Source organism: Natrix helvetica (genome assembly GCF_964273705.1).
Source record: "Natrix helvetica genome assembly, chromosome: 3".
Lineage (NCBI taxonomy): Eukaryota > Metazoa > Chordata > Lepidosauria > Squamata > Natricidae > Natrix > Natrix helvetica.
Genome location: NC_138549.1, coordinates 129,801,633 through 129,820,091, shown reverse-complemented (window position 1 = coordinate 129,820,091; position 18,459 = coordinate 129,801,633). Strand labels below are relative to the sequence as shown.

At 41.7% G+C, this 18,459-nt stretch overlaps 1 protein-coding gene across 4 annotated transcripts in view; it reads right to left on the bottom strand.

Moving 5' to 3' along the window:
* Positions 1-905: 905 nt before the first annotated feature.
* CDK18 (cyclin dependent kinase 18) overlaps positions 906-18,459 on the bottom strand; it is a 95,066-nt gene continuing 77,512 nt past the window's right edge. For 3 of the 4 annotated variants that reach the window (XM_081947157.1, XM_081947156.1, XM_081947158.1), the window contains 12 exons: positions 17,805-17,861; positions 16,236-16,350; positions 15,903-15,997; positions 12,875-12,937; positions 12,500-12,623; positions 11,191-11,311; positions 10,640-10,737; positions 9,718-9,823; positions 9,067-9,109; positions 5,242-5,332; positions 4,207-4,284; positions 906-3,089 (listed from right to left, as the gene is read on the bottom strand). In XM_081947157.1, coding sequence (XP_081803283.1) covers positions 3,055-3,089; positions 4,207-4,284; positions 5,242-5,332; positions 9,067-9,109; positions 9,718-9,823; positions 10,640-10,737; positions 11,191-11,311; positions 12,500-12,623; positions 12,875-12,937; positions 15,903-15,997; positions 16,236-16,350; positions 17,805-17,861 — 1,026 coding nt within the window. In that variant the 3' untranslated portion in view covers positions 906-3,054. The remainder of the gene's footprint in view (positions 3,090-4,206; positions 4,285-5,241; positions 5,333-9,066; positions 9,110-9,717; positions 9,824-10,639; positions 10,738-11,190; positions 11,312-12,499; positions 12,624-12,874; positions 12,938-15,902; positions 15,998-16,235; positions 16,351-17,804; positions 17,862-18,459) is intronic. The other variant, XR_014174902.1, reaches the window with a different exon arrangement.

The window sequence follows — 18,459 nt, the reverse complement described above, 5'->3', positions numbered from 1 at the left end:
TCAGTTATAGTTTCTTTTGTCACCAGGGTATTATGGCTGAGTGAGGAAGCAAGCACACTAACGATAAGAGAAGAAAGGCTGAAAGTCACATAATAGTTTAAGTAGCTAGGCAGTTCTTTACTACAAGTATTTAGACCATTGCTAATTCATTGCTGATCAATCTATTTCTGTGCAACACTTTTTCTTAAGAAAATCTAGATATATTTTATCTTTGATTTACAAAAGGGAATCATTGATAACCAAAAACATTTTCAAAGTGAAAGATCAATGTCTTTTCCTTCATTCCCATCAGAATTGGATCTCATACAGAGCAGAGGTGGTATTCAACAGGTTCTGACCAGTTCTGGAGAACCGGTAGCAGAAATTTTGAGTAGTTTGGTGAACCAGTAAATACCACCTCTGACTGCTCCTGCCCACATCTATTCTCTATCTACTGAGTCCTGGTTGATTGGGAGGAAATGGGGATTTTGCAGTAACCTTCCCCTGGAGTGGGGAGGGAATGGAGATTTTACAGTATCTTTCCCCTGCCACACCCACCAAGCCACGTCACGCCCACCAAGCCACACCCACAGTAAAAATTTTGAATCCCACCACTGATACAGAGGTTGGTGGCTCTAATTTGGCGCGTCTTCTGGAATCTGTTACCCAAGTGGATTGTTCCTTACTTTTTACTTCAAAATGAAGAAACAAAAAACAAAGAGAACAACAAATTTTGAATGATTACTACATAAATGGCAAATGGCCACTCAATTAAACCTTTTCATTGAGCAGCTGTTAAAACTGAAGCATTGAAGAATAGTTTTCTAGAGGAGAGATGGGAAATCATATGATGGGCATACTGCAATCTTAGGATCATGTAGCAACAAAATATCTATCTTGTCAGTGTGGAAATCATAAACAATAGATTTATCAAAAGGTAATTTTATTTCGACACCACTTTTTGACCCCTCCATCATTGCTTGTTTCCATTCTGGATTCTTCTGGGCCGATGGGCATAAGTTCAAATAAAGCATTGTGCTGAAGGCAATGAGAACTGCTATTTTCTAAAAATGCTTGTGAGGCCCTGAGGCTAATATTCATTTTGCCATATGGCCATTTTCAGCTGAACTTGGTTTTAATTAAAATATTATAAAACACAAAGGAACTTGCTGGGGAGGGGGAAGTATCGGGGAGAGGTCTTGTGCACAATGGTATTAATAGGAACCAGGTTACCCACTGATTTTTTTTTTAGGCTATGCAGAAGAAATACTATAATCTTGAAGCGCATCACACAGATACCTGAACTGATTACACAATCTGCTACTTTGGGTGCTTTGAAACAAGGCTTTTATTGTGCAATTGCCCTGGCTCATTCATGAATTTTTAAGAGGAGGAATATATCTAGAAAATGTTGTATTCCACTTGGAAACACTTGGTGTTTATTCACAAATTCTTTCATCCTTTTTCTATTAGGAAAAAAGAAGAAAAAGAAAGGTTTTGGTAATGCAAGCTACTCTCAGTCTCGAAGCACTCTGATTTCCTCATAAAAAATGTTTCTAGTTAAGTTTTTATTGCACATTCACTTTGCATCTTCACTTATAACTTAGGTTTTTGCATGCGTTTGACCAAAAATTAATGTCCTTGTATCACATCCTTTCCCATCATTTCTTACAACTTTTGTTTTAACATATAACATTCATTAAGAAAGTGGAACAGTTGCATAACATCTTTTGAGTGGTAGGAGAAATTGGTTTCAAGCTTTTTCATTCCAGTTCTATCATCCCTCTAGTGAATTGGCTGACCTCAGGAATAAAAATAGATCAGCAGCCCTTACTTCCCATAGATTTAAGGGGATTCATCTGAAGTGCTACACATACGTACTAGGGAATAGGTTTGCTAGCATAATAATATTGAGAAAAGCATAAACGCACATAGGAGTGTAAATTTTTTTTGTTTGCACCAGGGTCACGAAGGACATGGCAAGTTTACCAAGGATGCTTTGTGACTTTAAAGCATGTTTCTGTAGTGACAGGAACAAATAATAAAGAACAGCTGTATCTTCATATAGCAACCATTCTGAGAGGATTCAGTACAGGAATACAGAAATATAAAGGGCAAAAAAAAAATCAAGATTTTTTTCAGTTTTAGAGTCAACCTAGTTAAAGTTTCAAGTACTGTCTAATCTTTTTTATGACTTGATTTCAGTTTTTGTATATGCTTCTTTCAAACTGATGCTCCCTACCTATGCTGAAATACAATTTTCATATGTACCTAGCTTCTGGAAACACATCTAGAGAACATGACTGATTTAAGTCAGGGTCTGCTAGTTGAAATCTTGTGTGAGTAAACTGAAACTTAGTATATGCTTTGCTATGTCTAAATAATAAGGGCCTAAGAAAATCCATCAACACACTTTCCTTCCTTATGCCATCCTTTCTCCTGAATGTTGTTACCTTTTAGAATTCAGAACATTTCTTTAAAAAAATATAGCAAAGGTAACTCAAAGAAAACCAACTTTTAAATTGTTATTGTAGTTGCCCTTGTTAAACCTTCATTTTTTCTTTTTTTTCAGTGTAAAGGCTGAGGGAGAGGGATTTGCATAAAAACCAGTGCTTTCCACTGTGCTTCATACTCATCATATCTGAAAGACGTCATAGAAATCATCTCATGATGCGGAAAATAATGGAATTCAAAACATTGGTTATGATAAGACATTGGAGAAGCAAAGCTGATGTGGATTCCACGACTGGATTGCTTCCATGTAGAACAGCAGCCTCACTGTTTCAGAGGCCACTCACCATCTGATTCAGATTCTTGCCCAGGTGGTATATTCCAATTGCTGAATGAAGAATGGGAGCTCTCCGAGGCTTTACAATGTCTCTCTTTTCCTTTCTCACTGGAGAAAGAGGTGGGATTTGGAGAAATAGCTACACTGCATGCCTGAGATTGCAAGACAGCTCTTATACAGTAGATGCCACCCCTTATTTTTCTGGGATGGACTATCTGGGATCCAGTGGTCCTCTCTCTTCTCAGTGCTTCCATCTTCTCAGTGTTTGGATGAACGAACAAAGAGGCTTAAAATATGCTTTGCCGCCTATTCTTTCCTCGAGCTGTATAAGTAGGGAAGGAGAAAAATTAGATGATCTAAGGACCATGGACAAAATCTGTGGCTTGGAAGTTGAGATTAAAAAGGAGATTTCATCCTGATTCCTTCCTCTACTTTATATATGTAAGAGGAATGGAAATTAATATATTATAACATACATTTTATCATTGATATTATTGATGTATCCATAGTACCAATCATAAAACCATCACAAAAGCTTGCTTTCTTATTTGAGGCCTTGTTTGACTGCAGCTCAAACCTCAGAATTTTGTGGAAACCCTTTAAAAAGTGTCACTTTCAAATACAAAGAATACTACAAGGCATATAAAGCAATTATGCTGGATATGGTTAATAAAAACACCACTAGTTTGTTTGGTTGTGTCCCCAAAAAGTATGTGGGAAGAATGTTTAGTTCCTGTCTCTGGCTCTTGAAAATAGGCATGGCTTCTGGCAAAATATTGTAAAATCTTACCTTCCAGTTAGGGATGGGTTCCGGCTGCTGCTACTGCCGGTTCGCTCAGGGACACAGTGGATGTGCGTTTGATGCATGCTATGCACACATGCACGGTACTAAAAAAGCTTATGCGCATGCGCAGAAGCAAAAAACAAAATGGCGCCGCCGAAAGAACCAGTTCGGGGGCATCACAGGCCGAGTTACTAACTACTCGGCCGAACCAATCCGAACCGGTAGGAACCTACCTCTGCTTCCAGTTTGATTTATCTTGCTATGGCAGCTGAGTCTGCTGAAAGTTAAACTACAGCAACATTTGGAGGGCCAGAAATTTCTCACTTCTACATACACCACCTTCTGGGATTCTTTATATTCATTTACCTGGGTTTTTTGAGCTATCACGTGCTATGAGTATCTCACCTGTGAATGATCAATCATCATATATAACTAGCAAGGTATAGAGATGGGAAACAGATGCTCTACTGTTTTTTTAGAACAACAGTACAGGCCACCATCTCTATGTCATGAGACCTGATCCTTAGAACATATTTGGATAGCTGATGAACTAGTGCTTTCCACTGTTCCAATCTGTATCAGAAAAAATATAGGAAACAAGAGATTTCTCCAGAACCTTTACTCAAACTGTTTTCTAGAAGACGTTGGTACCTACCAACATGCTGGAAACTTGAGCCTCGGCAGCCAGGATCCTTTTGGAGTTGAATTTCCTTCAAAGAAAAGATGGAGGTAGCTAGAAAAGAGAAGGAAATGGAAACAGAAGTCATGGATTGGATCTCTCAGAGGTCACTTGCCATTTTTTGTGTGCGAGCCAATTGATTGCAGTAGATGGATGTCTGCAAGTAAGTACAGCTGTAGAAAACTTATTAGTGTTCCTGGTATCCACTGGATGTTATTTATGTTTTCAAAGTTCTGGTAGTACCATTTTCCTCACTCTTGAAAAATGGAATTTCTTGGATTTTATTTCTCCCACTTCTGCCTTTTAAAATATTTTGCACATTTATTTTAAATGCTTGGATTCTGGCTTTGTGAAACTAAAATGCAGATGTATTCCCAGTGACAGCGAGAAGCAGAACACCTACAAACAATAAAATGCAGCTGTGCTGCACAGGAAGCCATATCTTAGTTCTTGTTAGGGAAGAATAGGTTGTCCTTGACTTACGACCACAATGGAGCCCAAATTTGTCTTAAGCGAGACATTTGTTAAGTGAGTTTTGCCCCATTTTACAACCTTTCTTGCCACAGTTGCTAAGTGAATCATTGCAGCTGATAAATTAGTAACCCGGTTGTTAAGTGAATCTGGCTTCTGCATTGACAAAAAGTCACAAAAGAGGATCCATGATCCCCGGGACACAGCAATGGCCATAAATATGAATCCGTTCCCAATCACCTGAATTTTGATCACATGATAATGGGGATGCTGCAAAGGTCGTAACTGTGAAAAATGGCCATAGGTTGCTTTTTTCCAATGCTGTTGTAACTTTGAACGGTCACTCAATGAACTGCTGTAAGTTGGGGACTGCCTGTATGATACTTCTAAAACTTTACTGTGACTAATTGCTTGAAGTAAAGGGTGCTTTGAAAGGATTAGGGAAAGGGCTTAAATTTAATTCAAAACAATTGCCTTCATTCATACTTTGGAACTACTATTAAGTCATCTTATGTCACAATGTTCCCATTGTATGCTTACTCTCAGGAAGGAGGTGGACTCGTTCATCTAAGATCATAAAGTAGGGATGTCGTAGAGCTGATTCAGCAGAAATACGTTCTTTGGCTTCATACTTGAGGGGAAAAAGAGACTTGAGTCCACATTTGTACAGTGATTTTATACATTGTTCCCAGATGTTGATTCATTGTTAGGAGTTTTTAAATAATTGAATCATAAATGATAGGTTGAACAGCACGATGGCAGTTGCAAATTATTACTAGAAAACATAAAATGAAGCGTCATTTTGCAAACAATACATTTTTCCTAATGTTTAGTGGAGGTGTTGTACAAGTTGGACCATTTGTTTTAAGTCTGTCAAACCCTATGACCCCCAAATTCTTCTGGAAAATTGCATCCTGTCTGGTTTTTTCAGTCTGCAGTCATGCAAAACAACTGTACCTTAGAAAATGTATGTTTTTATTTTAGTTTTGGCTCAGTACAGGGAAGTCAAGCAATTACTCCAGAGCCAAACAATATCTCCTACAAAAGCCAGAAGAGGACAAAAGAATCATGGCAGCAGAAACAGAATAGAACAACACAATAATCAACACATCTGAAACTTGGTAGCATCATAGATCAGACTTAGAATGGAGGAACATTTATTCCTGTTCGCTGGAATGATTAGACATTTTATGTTCCTTTGAAGAAATCTTTGAGGACTGGTTTATTATTAAAGTAAACTAGCTATTTTTGTTTTTCTGAAGCTGCCAATCTTATCGCTTGAGTTGTTTGTTTCCTGACCAATTATAGTGGTATCATTGGTTCTGATGGGAGCTCCAAACTGTATTCCTCAGTTCCACTGGGACTATTAAATTGATTTCATCTCTTATAATATCTGTGAAACAGGACTAGTTGACTAGGATCCAGAAGTGCTGTGGAATGCAACCTTGAAACTTGATGGTTAAAGTAGCATCATTCTGGATAAATCTCATTCTACCCCATCTTTGCCACAGCATGTAGTAATAGCAATTATTTTGATCTGAACTTGCCAGCCGTGTCATTTTTACGTAGGCTGTATCTGCCTGAAAGCTGGAGCAAAACTACTATACCCACATGGCAAGGTTGATAAATGAATTATGTTCCCAATATTGGTCTTGTAATGCTGTATGCCAGGCCTGTTCTGAGTTGCATACTGTGGTACTTGTGCATTTGAGAGTCACTACTATGAATAAATGATTCAATTCGAAGTAGTTTTTGGCCTTTGGATTACCCAAATGTACCACTTCCAAGCTGAAACAGATGTATGCTCCACTTGAGAACTGAAATAGCTTCTGAGCACTAGGCAATGCTAGCTTGGTTTCAAATGACTTTGTAGCCTAATATACCTATTGATCTTTTAAAAACATAGGCTACCTCTTTAACAGTTCGGATTAAATTCCTCCAGGACAGTTTGCCATCTGTCAATATGTATCTACCCAGTCTTGTAATACTGACTGTGATAGTTACTCATGAAGGGGGTCACAATCTCTCTGAAAGAGTTGATTCATGAGTTCTCCAAGACTCTCAGATCCTGCTTAAACAGCAGGCAGGAGATGTGGGCAGGGCAGCTGTTGCCCAACTTTGGCTGGTGTGCCAGTTAGTCATTGACTACTACCATGACCACCATTGTAGTAGTAGTAGTAGTATGGCTACACGCGCCATGTAGAGTTGCCTTTGGAGATGATCCAAAGCTGCAGCTCACTGGTATGAAATGCAATGGTTTTTGATGGGACAACCCTGTCAGGCCAGAATAATGCCTCTTTTGAAGTTGCTGTATTAGCTGTCAGCTGGCTTTCAGGTGAAATTGAATGCACTGGTCCATATTTTAAAGCCCCTCATGATGCAGCATTGGGATAAATCAGGCAATGCCTTACTGCACGGGTGTCAAATTTGCCACGTCACATTGCCATCACATGACATTTTGCGACTTTTTCCCCTTCGTGGAGCTGGGGTGGGCGTGGCCTACACATGAGACATCCGGCCCATGGATGTCCCACCAGTTTGACACCCCTGCGAATCAAATCTGCCCATCTATTTGGTCACAGGGTGTGTGTTGCAGGTTTCTCCCTTGTAAATTTTATAGGGCATGAGCCAGGTGCCAGGCCTTCACAGTGATGGTCTTCCTTCTTGGAATACCCTTCTTCATACAGATAAAAGAGGACTCTAACCAGAGGTGGTATTCTTCCAGTTCGGATTGGTTCGCCGCCCACCCATCCTGGCTGTATTTCATCCCATTTAGGAATGTTTTTTGAGCAAAGCGCATGCGCGAAAGGTCGGGCGCTATGTGGACACACAGGGGCACACATTTGCGAACCGGTAGGGAAGGTCAGCTCTGCCGGCTGGGGAATTCTGGGAGTTGAAGTCCACAAGTCTTAAAGTTGCCAAGTTTGGACACCCCTGCCATAAACAGATCAAAGTGGGAACTAGCCATCAGCTGTTTTCCTCTTTTAACACTTTTAGGTGCAACTTGAAGCCTCCATAAAGATCTAGAAACCAATCAAATTGAACTGGCAACAGCTTCCTACAATTCAGTTTAAGACTGCCTAAATTCAGAATTTGGAGTTTAGCACTCTATGGTTCTTTCACAACCCTTTCCCCCTTTCTACACATGCATTCCCATACCTCCAAATACACTCTGATTAAATATTTAGCCTGATAGAATTTTGCAACTGATATTTATAAAATATTTTCTTTAACTGCTCAACATGGCTTCCTTTGCATAAATAATGAAAAATAAAGACCTAGATATGGAATCATTACCATTCCCAGTGCATTTTAAATGGCTGTTTTTGTTTTCTTCAATGTGAAACAAGAACATTTAGAAACAGTGATTCAGAGAAGATCATTCAAATGTCAGGAAGAAGGAAAGGCTGAGAATACAGCAAGAGGGTGCAGTTTTGTGAAAATTACTCAGGAAAATCAAGGAAATGTTTGGAATTCACCAGAAAAATCAAACAAATAAATTTCTTAGATGATCGATAACCTGATTTAGGATTTGAAATAGCGCTGTCATTATGTTTACTTTGAAACAAAACTGTCATCAATTTGCCTTGTGCGACATGCGTTCTTCCTTTAAACAATGGTACTTACTCATACTTCAGAAACAAGATGATAAAATAAAATCATATTGAGACAAAGGTTGTTTGGTCAAAGTGAGGAGAGGCCAACACTACCCATACTATTTTCAGCATCAGCACTAAGAATCTTAGCTTCTTTCACTTATAGCAGTGATGGCTAATATTTTTCCCATTGCATGACAAAAGCGGGAGGGGAGGAGCGCAGGGGGGATTGTGCGTGGGTCTGCCCACATCCATAATGCTATGCGCCCAACCCCCAGCATGCACATGTGCAATTGCTGCCCTCCCCTCCACTTTTGGTGCACAATAGACCCATTTTGCGCCCTCCCCAGGCTCTAGAGGCTTTCTAAGAGCCTCGGGAGGGTGAAAACAGCATCCCCCCGCCCCCCGGAGGCCCTCTGGAGGCTTTCCTGAAACTTCTGGATGGTGAAAAATGGCCCTACGGGCAACCTGGAAGTTCGGAAACAGATTTCCGGATTCCCATAGGTTTGTTTTTCACCCTCCTGAAGGCTCCGGAGGGTGAAAAACAACCGAAAAAGAAGGCCGAAGTCAGCTGGCCAGTGTGCGCATGTGCGCTGGAGCTGGCAGGGCAACGCTTCATGTGCCCTAACAAATGGCTCCGCCCTAACAAATTCCCAGGGAGGAAACCAAAGATACTGACTCCCTTCAGCACGTGGGAAGCAGGGGTGAAGTATCTGAGGGTTGGGATGTGGCATTTCTGATATCAGGCTTAGCAGGCAAGGTCACCTACCAGGAGGAGGTTTGTCAAAAGATCAATTCCTTCTGTGTCCAGCCTGTAAGAGAAGAAAGCATTGTTAGATTTGGGAGACTCTTCAAGCAGCTGGCTCTTACTGCAGGACCAACACCTGAACAGGTGACTCCAGCTCTGATTAAAAGGGCCAGCTTCAAAGAAAAATGACCCAGATCAATTTCCCCAAAGTTTGGATTCTGGATCGCCCCGTTAGGTGGTGATGGTGGAAACCGTAGTCCAATATGCCAGGAGGATAGCAGACTGCAGAAGCTACTTAAAAATATTTATTTTTGGCAATTTGAGCTCTTTCTGCAGTAAAAAGCCTAGCCTTTACCTTTGCAGTTTGAAATTCAAAGCACTACTGCCATCTAGTGGCAGCTCCAGAAAAGAAAGTCCCTCATTTCCACAATCTTGGGGAGAATAAGAATGAAACATGTTGCATTGGGACAGAGAAAATTCCTCTGTGTTTACTGAGGGCAGTGCAGACAATCAACCACCTTTTCCAAGGGTTCTTCATATCACCATTTATTCTCTGTGTCGCTTTCTTTCGTTATTTCTAAGAGGACTGCTGATATTTTGCCCCTTGCACTACTTGCAAACAACAGCTATGATCCATAATAAATTGGCCTCTCCTTGATTCTTCTCCTCTACCTGGGTGCATGATTGATCAAAGGTTGGGATCGATATTGTGTGAACTGGTAAGCTTTGAACTCCTCATTGGATGTGATGCCTGGCCAAGATTCTTCTGTAGGAGTTCCTGCAAAAAAAAAAAAAAAAAAGATTGGATTAACGTTTTTTTCTAGATCCACATGCAGCCTGGCATGAGATGGCATATATCTATCTATCATGGGATTTAGATCCCTGAAAATTTCAAATAATAAAACCAAAACTAAGAAATTCCTCTGTAGGGTAGGGCAATATAGAAATTCAAGGAAAGTAGTAGACCAGTGTTTATTCAACCTTGGCGCTTGAAGATGTGCTGGAGAATTCTAGAAGTTGAAGTCCACACACCTTCATGTAACCAAGGTTGAAAAATACTGCATTATATTGGCAACACTAAATAGGTTCTAGATTAGCACAGGTTGATAATGAGTAATGGTTAACATTTAATAGTAATGGTTATGGTTATGGATTTACCATTTCTACCATCCTGAGATCCTTTCAGTAAGAAATACCACACAATGAGTCTAACAAATTGCCCCCCCCCCTTCAAATTTATCTGTCATTTTGCTATGGCACCTGCCTTCTTTGAAAAGAAGAATAGAACTCCTTTCCTATAACTCCTGCAGTCCATGTTTTCCTATTCCAATACTTGCAGGTATGTAAAATATTATATAATAATATTCATGATTTTTTGAGAACACAAAGCATGAATATGAAGTTAATTACACAAGTGTACCTCTTTGGTAAAATAAAACCTGAAGGCATCATTTGTGTTGTCTTGCTATAGCACTGTTTCTTGGGCAGAGTTCCATATACTCTAATCTTTCCCTGCTCATTTATATATTGTCATTTAAAAAAAAATATTGCATTATCTTCTGTTCAATTCAGAAACAGAATGAAGAAGACTCACCCAACATTCTGAATATTAAATTAAGTTCTTCTTTCACAGTGGATCCTGGGAACATTGGACGTCCTGTGACCATTTCATAGTGTATGCAACCCACGCCCCTAAAAGGAGAAGTCTTATTAAGTCGAATGGAGCAATGTGCTGCCTCTTAGGTTGCCTTGTCTAGCTCTCATTAATTCAGTCTCTGAAAAGGATGCTGAATCCTGAATGACCCCAGAAGATCAGGCAAGAGTGATTGTTTTTTCATATTGAATTGCTAACCAGACAAGAAAGGTTTCAAGGAGCATGAAGGAATGAGTTGCAAAAATCTAATTTCTTCCACCCTCTGTAGCATCTTTCCCCTGAGAGTTTCATTCTGCTAAGTGGGTACTTGCAAACTGCACTGCCATCTTATTTAGAAGATGGTCTGTAACATTATAAAGGCTTTGCTATCAGCATGCTGTGGAATTTGGAAAAAGCATGTATTGAGGTTAGCCAAACTACGATTTCCTAATTTTATAAGGAACTCTAGGGAGAACAATCATTTCCACCCATGCACAGACATTAGGGCTTACCACATGTCTATGGGAGTGGAATATTCTGTAGATCCTAGTAGGACATCAGGAGGTCGGTACCATAATGTGACTACTTCATTGGAATACGTCTTTGTTGGGACAGACTTGGCTCTGGCTAGACCTGAGGATAAAATAAATGCCCGTGAGATTCAGCTGCAGCTATTAATTAAGACTTACATTAAACCCATATTTGTTTTACATAAAACAAACCTGTTTTTACAAAGAAACTCAATGCTTAGAACAGTGGTGGACATCACAGTTCTGCATGAGCCATTTAGTTTGATTGATTCACTTAGAGAACTACGTTCATTAAATTCAATGGCGCTTGTTCTCAGTAATAGAACAACTACAAGATGCTTCTGAAAAAAAAAGTTTCGTACAATCTCATAACTTGGATAAAAGTCCAGTTCACTTGTAAATAATATACAGGAAAATATTAGAGAAAAAAGGGGGGAGGTTTCTTGAGATGTGTGACCCTAATATTAAAAGCATCCATCAAAACATCATGGCTTGGGACCAGGTTATCGGAGGGATCGTCTCTTGCTGGTCACATCTACCCGACCCATCAGAACGGGAGGCAGGGAATGTTGCAGGTCCCATCCCTGAGGGAGATACACCTGGTGGGACCCAGAAGAACCTTCTCTGTGGTGGCTCCCTCTCTCTGGAACATCATCCCCCCACCCCAGAGATTAGAATGGCCCCACTCCAATATTCTTCCGAAAGGAGCTGAGGACCTGGTTCGGCCAGTGCGCCTGGGGAACCCATTAAATGACTCGTGTGATCTGCTGTCGCCAGGGCGGGGGATGGGAGGTGGTTTTGTTATATTGTACTATATTAATTTATTTGATTCTTTTTCTTAGTTTTTATTGTTTTAAATGTGGCTTTACATTCTGTAAGCTGCCTTGAGTCGCCACGGGCTAATAGGCAGCAATATAAATAAATAATAAATAAATAAATAAATAAATAAACAAACAAACAAACAAACAAACAAATAAATAAATCTGTTCTGAAGGCCAACACATTAATTCTCCCCCCCAAAAAAAACTCTTAGGGAACCCATGGGGATCCTGCTAGGTAGTAGTGTGATATTAGCTGATTATTATTTCCTATGTTCTTTGCTTTTCCATGCTTGTGGGGGGGGGGGGGGTTGTGTTCAGTATTTTAAGATTGGCTATGTTGTTTTAATTGTCGCTGTGTTTGTATGCTGCCCAGAGTCACATTATGTGAGATGGGTGGCCATCATAATTTGCCAAATAAATAAACGTCATTACTCTGAAAACCAAGGAGATGGTCTCATTCACCAACTTACCAAAGTCAGCAAGTTTTAGTTCTCCTTTTCCATTAATAAGCAGATTCTGTGGCTTGAGATCTCTGTGTAGGATCTTAAGCTGATGGCAGTAGGACAAACCACGAAGCAGCTGGAACATGAAAATCTTGAAGCAAGAGAAGATCAGAGAAGAAATAATTGGTAACATTCACAGTTGTTTTTAGGAAACACAGATTTCTGAACCAGATGCCTTCCAGATATGCTGATGACCAAGTGTTGGGAATTATGCAAAGAGTAATCCAATATATTTCCAGGACATCAAATAGAGAAGGCATGCACAATTCTCTCATATATTTATTTTCCAAGAGAAGCCTTTGCAAAGGCTAATCTTTCTATCCATCTGTCTTGTCTACTCACCTTCACATTGTACATGCTCATCAGATTCCCGCAGTTATCCAGGTACTGTTTCAGGTCGCTGTCCTGCAAAGATAAGCATGTCCTGAGGGCATAACTTGCTATGAGGAATGAGATGCCCACAATTTCTTCAGTATTAGAAAATCAAATTATGTTTCCCAGGACTTCAGAAGAACAAGATATGTTTGCAACTAATTATTACCTCCAACAAAACATAGATTATAGTAAGGCTTATTATACAACTCTGAACAATGCAACCTTTTCAGATATTTGTTGCATCATGTAAAATGAATATGCAGCAGTGACGTGCAGTCAGGGGAGGCAGGGGAGGCGGAGCCTCACCACTCTCATCATGAAAATAAAAAAGAATTACTCCAGGAAGCCATGAAAGTGGCTGGGAGAGGCGCGCGGCTTGGTTTAGCCTCCCTGGACATCTCAGCAGCAGCCCCAAGTGTGCCGATCTCGCCATTTTTTACATCGGGCGAGCCCAGGATCCTTGCAAGGGGAATGGGACGTGTGCAGGAGGCTCCTCAGCTCCAGCCTCAATCAGCGCAGCCGCGGTCCCCTTCATCTTGCCTCAGGAAGGAGGGGAATGGGACCACGTGTGCAGGGAAGGGGATCGCGGCTCTGCTAATCTGAGGCTGTGCGCTGAGGAGCCTCCTGCACACGTGGTCCCATTCCCCTTGCAAGGATCCCGGGCTCACCCAATGCAAAAAATGTCTGGGTACCGTGTTTCCCCGAAAATACAACCTGTCCCGCGCTCACTGACCTAGCGTTATCCCGAAAGCGCCAAGTTACAGGAGCCGGGGGTGGGGGGAGCGCTCACATTGCTTGCCGCCTTCGGTATACCGCTAGGTTGGCGAGTGGCGTTCTGTCCGGCCAGAGGGGAGAGTTGCCGGGCGGCTGCTCTCTTGTGAACTGGCTCCCGAAGAGCCGGGCACAGCCTCAGGGGCGAAGCAGCCATGAGGTAACTATGCTCATGAGCAGCTGCTCGGCAAATCCCCTCTCCAGCCGGGAAAAGCGCCATTCACTGACCTGAGCAGCCGCCCCGCAAATCCCCTCTCCAGCCGGGAAAAGCGCCATTCACCAAGCCCTTGCGCAGCTCTCCCAGGCCACCACCGCTGGCTGCCGCCGCCCGCCGCCGCCCACCGCCACCCCGCTCCGCTCCGCACATAACTTCCAAACTCCAAAACTTCCAGCATCGCCCGCTCTAGGAGTGCTCTCTATGGTGGGCTGGCTGCTGGAAGACTCTCCGGAAAACTCTCTGTCCGGCAGCCGGCCCACCATAGAGAGCACTCCTAGAGCGGCCGATGCTGGAAGTTTTGGAGTTTGGAAGTTATACGCGGAGCGGGGCAGCGGCGGGCAGTGGCGGGCAGCAGCAGCCAGCGGCAGTAGCCTGGGAGAGCTGCGCAAGGGCTTGGTGAATGGCGCTTTTCCCGGCTGGAGAGGGGATTTGCGGGGCGGCTGCTCAGGTCAGTGAATGGCGCTTTTCCCGGCTGGAGAGGGGATTTGCGGGGCAGCTGCTCAGGTCAGTGAATGGCGCTTTTCCCGGCTGGAGAGGGGATTTGCTGGGCGGCTGCTCATGAGCATAGTTACCTCATGGCTGCTTCGCCCCTGAGGCTGTGCCCGGCTCTTCGGGAGCCAGTTCACAAGAGAGCAGCCGCCCGGCAACTGTCCCCTCTGGCCGGACAGAACGCCACTCCCCAACCTAGCGGTATACCGAAGGCGGCAAGCAACGTGAGCGCTCCCCCCACCCCCGGCTCCTGTAACATGGCGCTTTCGGGATAACGCTAGGTCAGTGAGCACGGGACAGGTTGTATTTTCTGGGAAACACGGTACCCAGGCATTTTTTGCATCGGGTGAGCCCGGGATCCTTGCAAGGGGAATGGGACCACGTGTGCAGGCGGCTCCTCAGCGCACAGCCTCAGATTAGCAGAGCCGCAATCCCCTTCCCCTGCACACGTGGTCCCATTCCCCTCCTTCCTGAGGCAAGATGAAGGAGACCGCGGCTGCGCTGATTGAGGCTGGAGCTGAAGAAACTTCTCCGTTTGGGCTGCGCCCCTGCGATCGGAGCAACCACGTGGTTTGATGACGTCACCAGCCTCACCAGTCATAAACGTCACCGCACGTCACTGATATGCAGGCACAAGTAACTGTTACAGGATATACAAAGCAGTTGTTCTAGCAAACATATGCAATACAGATGCCATTTAAATGTTTCCTGATAAGCACATCTGTTTCAGAAAATTCAAGTTTTCCCAACTGTTTTGGTTTTTTTTATAAAAGTTTTTTTTATTTTTTATTTTTCAACATACAAACATCTCATCTTAAACAGTGTGTCATTTGGATAGAAATATTTCTGTGCAACAACTCTACAACATCATTCACATAAATATTAATTCTCTAATCTCAAAACCTAATCTTAAAACCTCCCCCCCAAAACCCAAACTAGGCATGCAGGCCCCTTACTTTTCTCAACTTCCTCCAGATCCACTACTACAGACCTTAAATGCAAACTACTTAACGTAAGAAGCCTTACAAACAAAATGCCTGAATTCCTCCTTTTATTAAAATTGTAGTATATTAAAAAAATTGAACCTTATTAACCTATTCATTTTCCTCTTAACAAAAGATTTTTCCCAACTCTAACCATATTTTGCTACTGCTAAGAAAATGCCATTTCTTTCTGCTTTCTCTTATGCACACATCATTTGCAATTACTATTTAGGGCAACTCTATTCACCTTTTCTAAAAGGCTTGGCAAATGCAATAGGACTGAGTACATACTAGGACTGAGTAAACAAAATTGCTATCTGTGCTACCTGGAGTACAATTAAACAATGTCTGGGAACAATAAGTGAACATTCTCCAGAGAACATTTTCTAATGGATGCTATTGATTAGCTATGAGTGAAAAGAAAACCAAGAACCTCATTACTGCTCAGAAGGTTACTGATGTACTCCAGGCAAGCTATCATGCAAGGCGCCTTAGCCAGCTATACTTTCTCTTAGAAAGAGATCTGCAGACTTACCAGATATTCAAAAACAAGAGTGAGGGAGCATTTTGTGTGAATGATATCGTGGAGAGTCACAATGTTGGCATGCTTTAGATTCTTCAGTAAGGAAACTGTAAGACAAAGCATAGCCGTATCAATCACACATCATCTGAAGGAGCTGTGGGTCGGACTACCAATTACATAATTCCCAGGAAACTTGAGGACAAAGTATGGGACATGTAATCTAAGGCACCTGGAAGAACCATGTTAGGGAAAATTGACAACATATGAATTCTTAGGAATGGATCTAGAAAAATAGTTGGTATATATTGCTAACAGGGGTCTGGAAACCCCAAGCCTACATCTTACCTTCCCGTATAGCAGTGCAAGGTGCCCCCTCTTCATGCTCCAACCTGATCTCCTTCAGCGCTACAAGATTCTTGGTGAGTTTGCTGCGTCCTTTAAATACAGTAGCGTAAGTGCCCTGTGAAACAAAAGTAGCAAAAAAATGCAATATATTTTATTGTTTGTTTGTTTGTTTGTTTGTTTGTTTGGATTTATATGCTGCCCTTCTCCAAAAGGACTCAGGGCGGCGTACAACATTAAAAAAACACACATCCCAAAAGTTAAAAAAATTAAATACATATCCAAAAAACAAACAGAATTTAAATACATTTAAAATAAGTTAAAATTAACAAGCCAGGCCGGCTTGCTGGAAAAGCCAACTTTTTAGGGTGCGTCGGAAGGACCGGAGGTCAGGGATTATGCGAAGCTCCGGGGGCAGCTCATTCCAGAGGGAAGGCGCTCCCACAGAGAAGGCTCTCCCCCTGGGGGTCACCAGCCGACACTGTATCTCTCTTTCTCATTCTGGGCCTCCTTAACTTAATTCACTCCTTAAACTTTTAAAAATTTGGATTAAAAAAATTCTCCATTGTCACCATCTGCCAAACAAATTCCACAGAAAGGCTGGATCTAATTTATTCTTGTTGGATTCCCCTCCCCCCCCACATTTATATATATATATATATGTGTGTGTGTGTGTGTGTTGGTATATATATATATGTTTTCGTAGATTTTCACGGGTGTAGGTATGCTGGTTTTGTTGTATTCGGGTCTTTTCCCGTGTAAGATTGAGATTGTCTTTGCAACGTTTCGGCAAGATCTCACCTGCCATCTTCAAGCTTGGGCTTAAAATGGGAACGGAGCTGCCGTCTTTCTGTAAATCTTGGTGGGAGGGGATGGGGTGCTGGCTTTGTTTCAGTAAGTGGAATGATTGGTTGTGTTCCATATATATATATGGTCAACTCAAAGTGGCGAACATATCTAATACTCCTTCCTGTCTTATTTTCCCACAACAAAGATCCTGTGAAGTAGGATGGGCTGAGAGGAAGTGATTGGCCCAAGTTCACTCAGCCATCTTTCTTTTTTAAGGGGGCCAAGAACTCACAGGCTCCTAGTTTCTAGACCAGTCCACAAAACCAATTTTGCTATTTTTTTTCCTCCTGTCCATTCTAATATGGAAAGTACACTTAATTTAGGAAGCACACTCTGAATGGACACGATGAGTGGCAGAGGTCAAAATCTTTGTGGCATCTGGTGATAAGCATGGCACTTGGACTGCAACTTGGACTATAAAAGGAATAAATGCCAAAAGGCATGAATAAAAGGAAAAATATGTTATATAAAACTATAAAGGAATGGATGTGATAAATTCTAATGATATGCTCCAAGGCAGCCAACAGTATTTTTTTAGTGCACATAAATCCTATAGTGTTTAAATTCAGTTCAGAATTAGAGAGATTTTAAACATTTGAGCGCCTATATTTCAAATGTCAGTCTCCCAAAGCAGATTGCAAAAGTAAAAATTATCACAAAAAGACAACAGGAACTTGAAAAAGATGATGCATGGGACTGATCATTCTTTGAGATCATTCTTACCTCTCCCAACTTTTCCAGTTTAACATAGGTTTCCATTTTGCCAAACCCAATGTCTGACTACCATAAAAAAAAAAAAGAGAGAAGTATCAGTACAAAATGCAATATTAAGAAACTCACAACACAGGTCAACACATATCTATTAAGGAGTCTAACCCATTGGACTGATTTCCAGGAGAAGCTTACCCATAACCATTCTGTAACAATGTATTGTTTAAAATGAATTCTCTGGGAAATAAATGAAGACAGGTCCTTGAACTTGCAGCCCAGCATCAGTTACCACGCAGTGTCACCAGTCAATTGCTGGTAAGAACCAGCTCTTTGACTTTCAAGAATCTGGAGACCACTTGCTTCTTTCCCACTGCGGAGCTTAAAACAAGACCTCACATTCACATTCTTGTCTTTGCTTGGGGTGTTTTGCAGCAACCAATATTTCTCATATTTACTTCTCAAATGGTCTTTGGTCAGCACATGCATCAATTAAAAAGTGAGGATTGCGTGGGTGATTCTCTCCTTTGCTTATGAAATATAAACATATTGATCCAGGAGTCAAGGCAACCAGACTAATTCGCCAGATATTCCCCTGACCCCTTGTGTGGCACTAGAAGGCACAAACGGCTTTGGCCTCTCACAGATTCTATTCCCATAGAATATTATA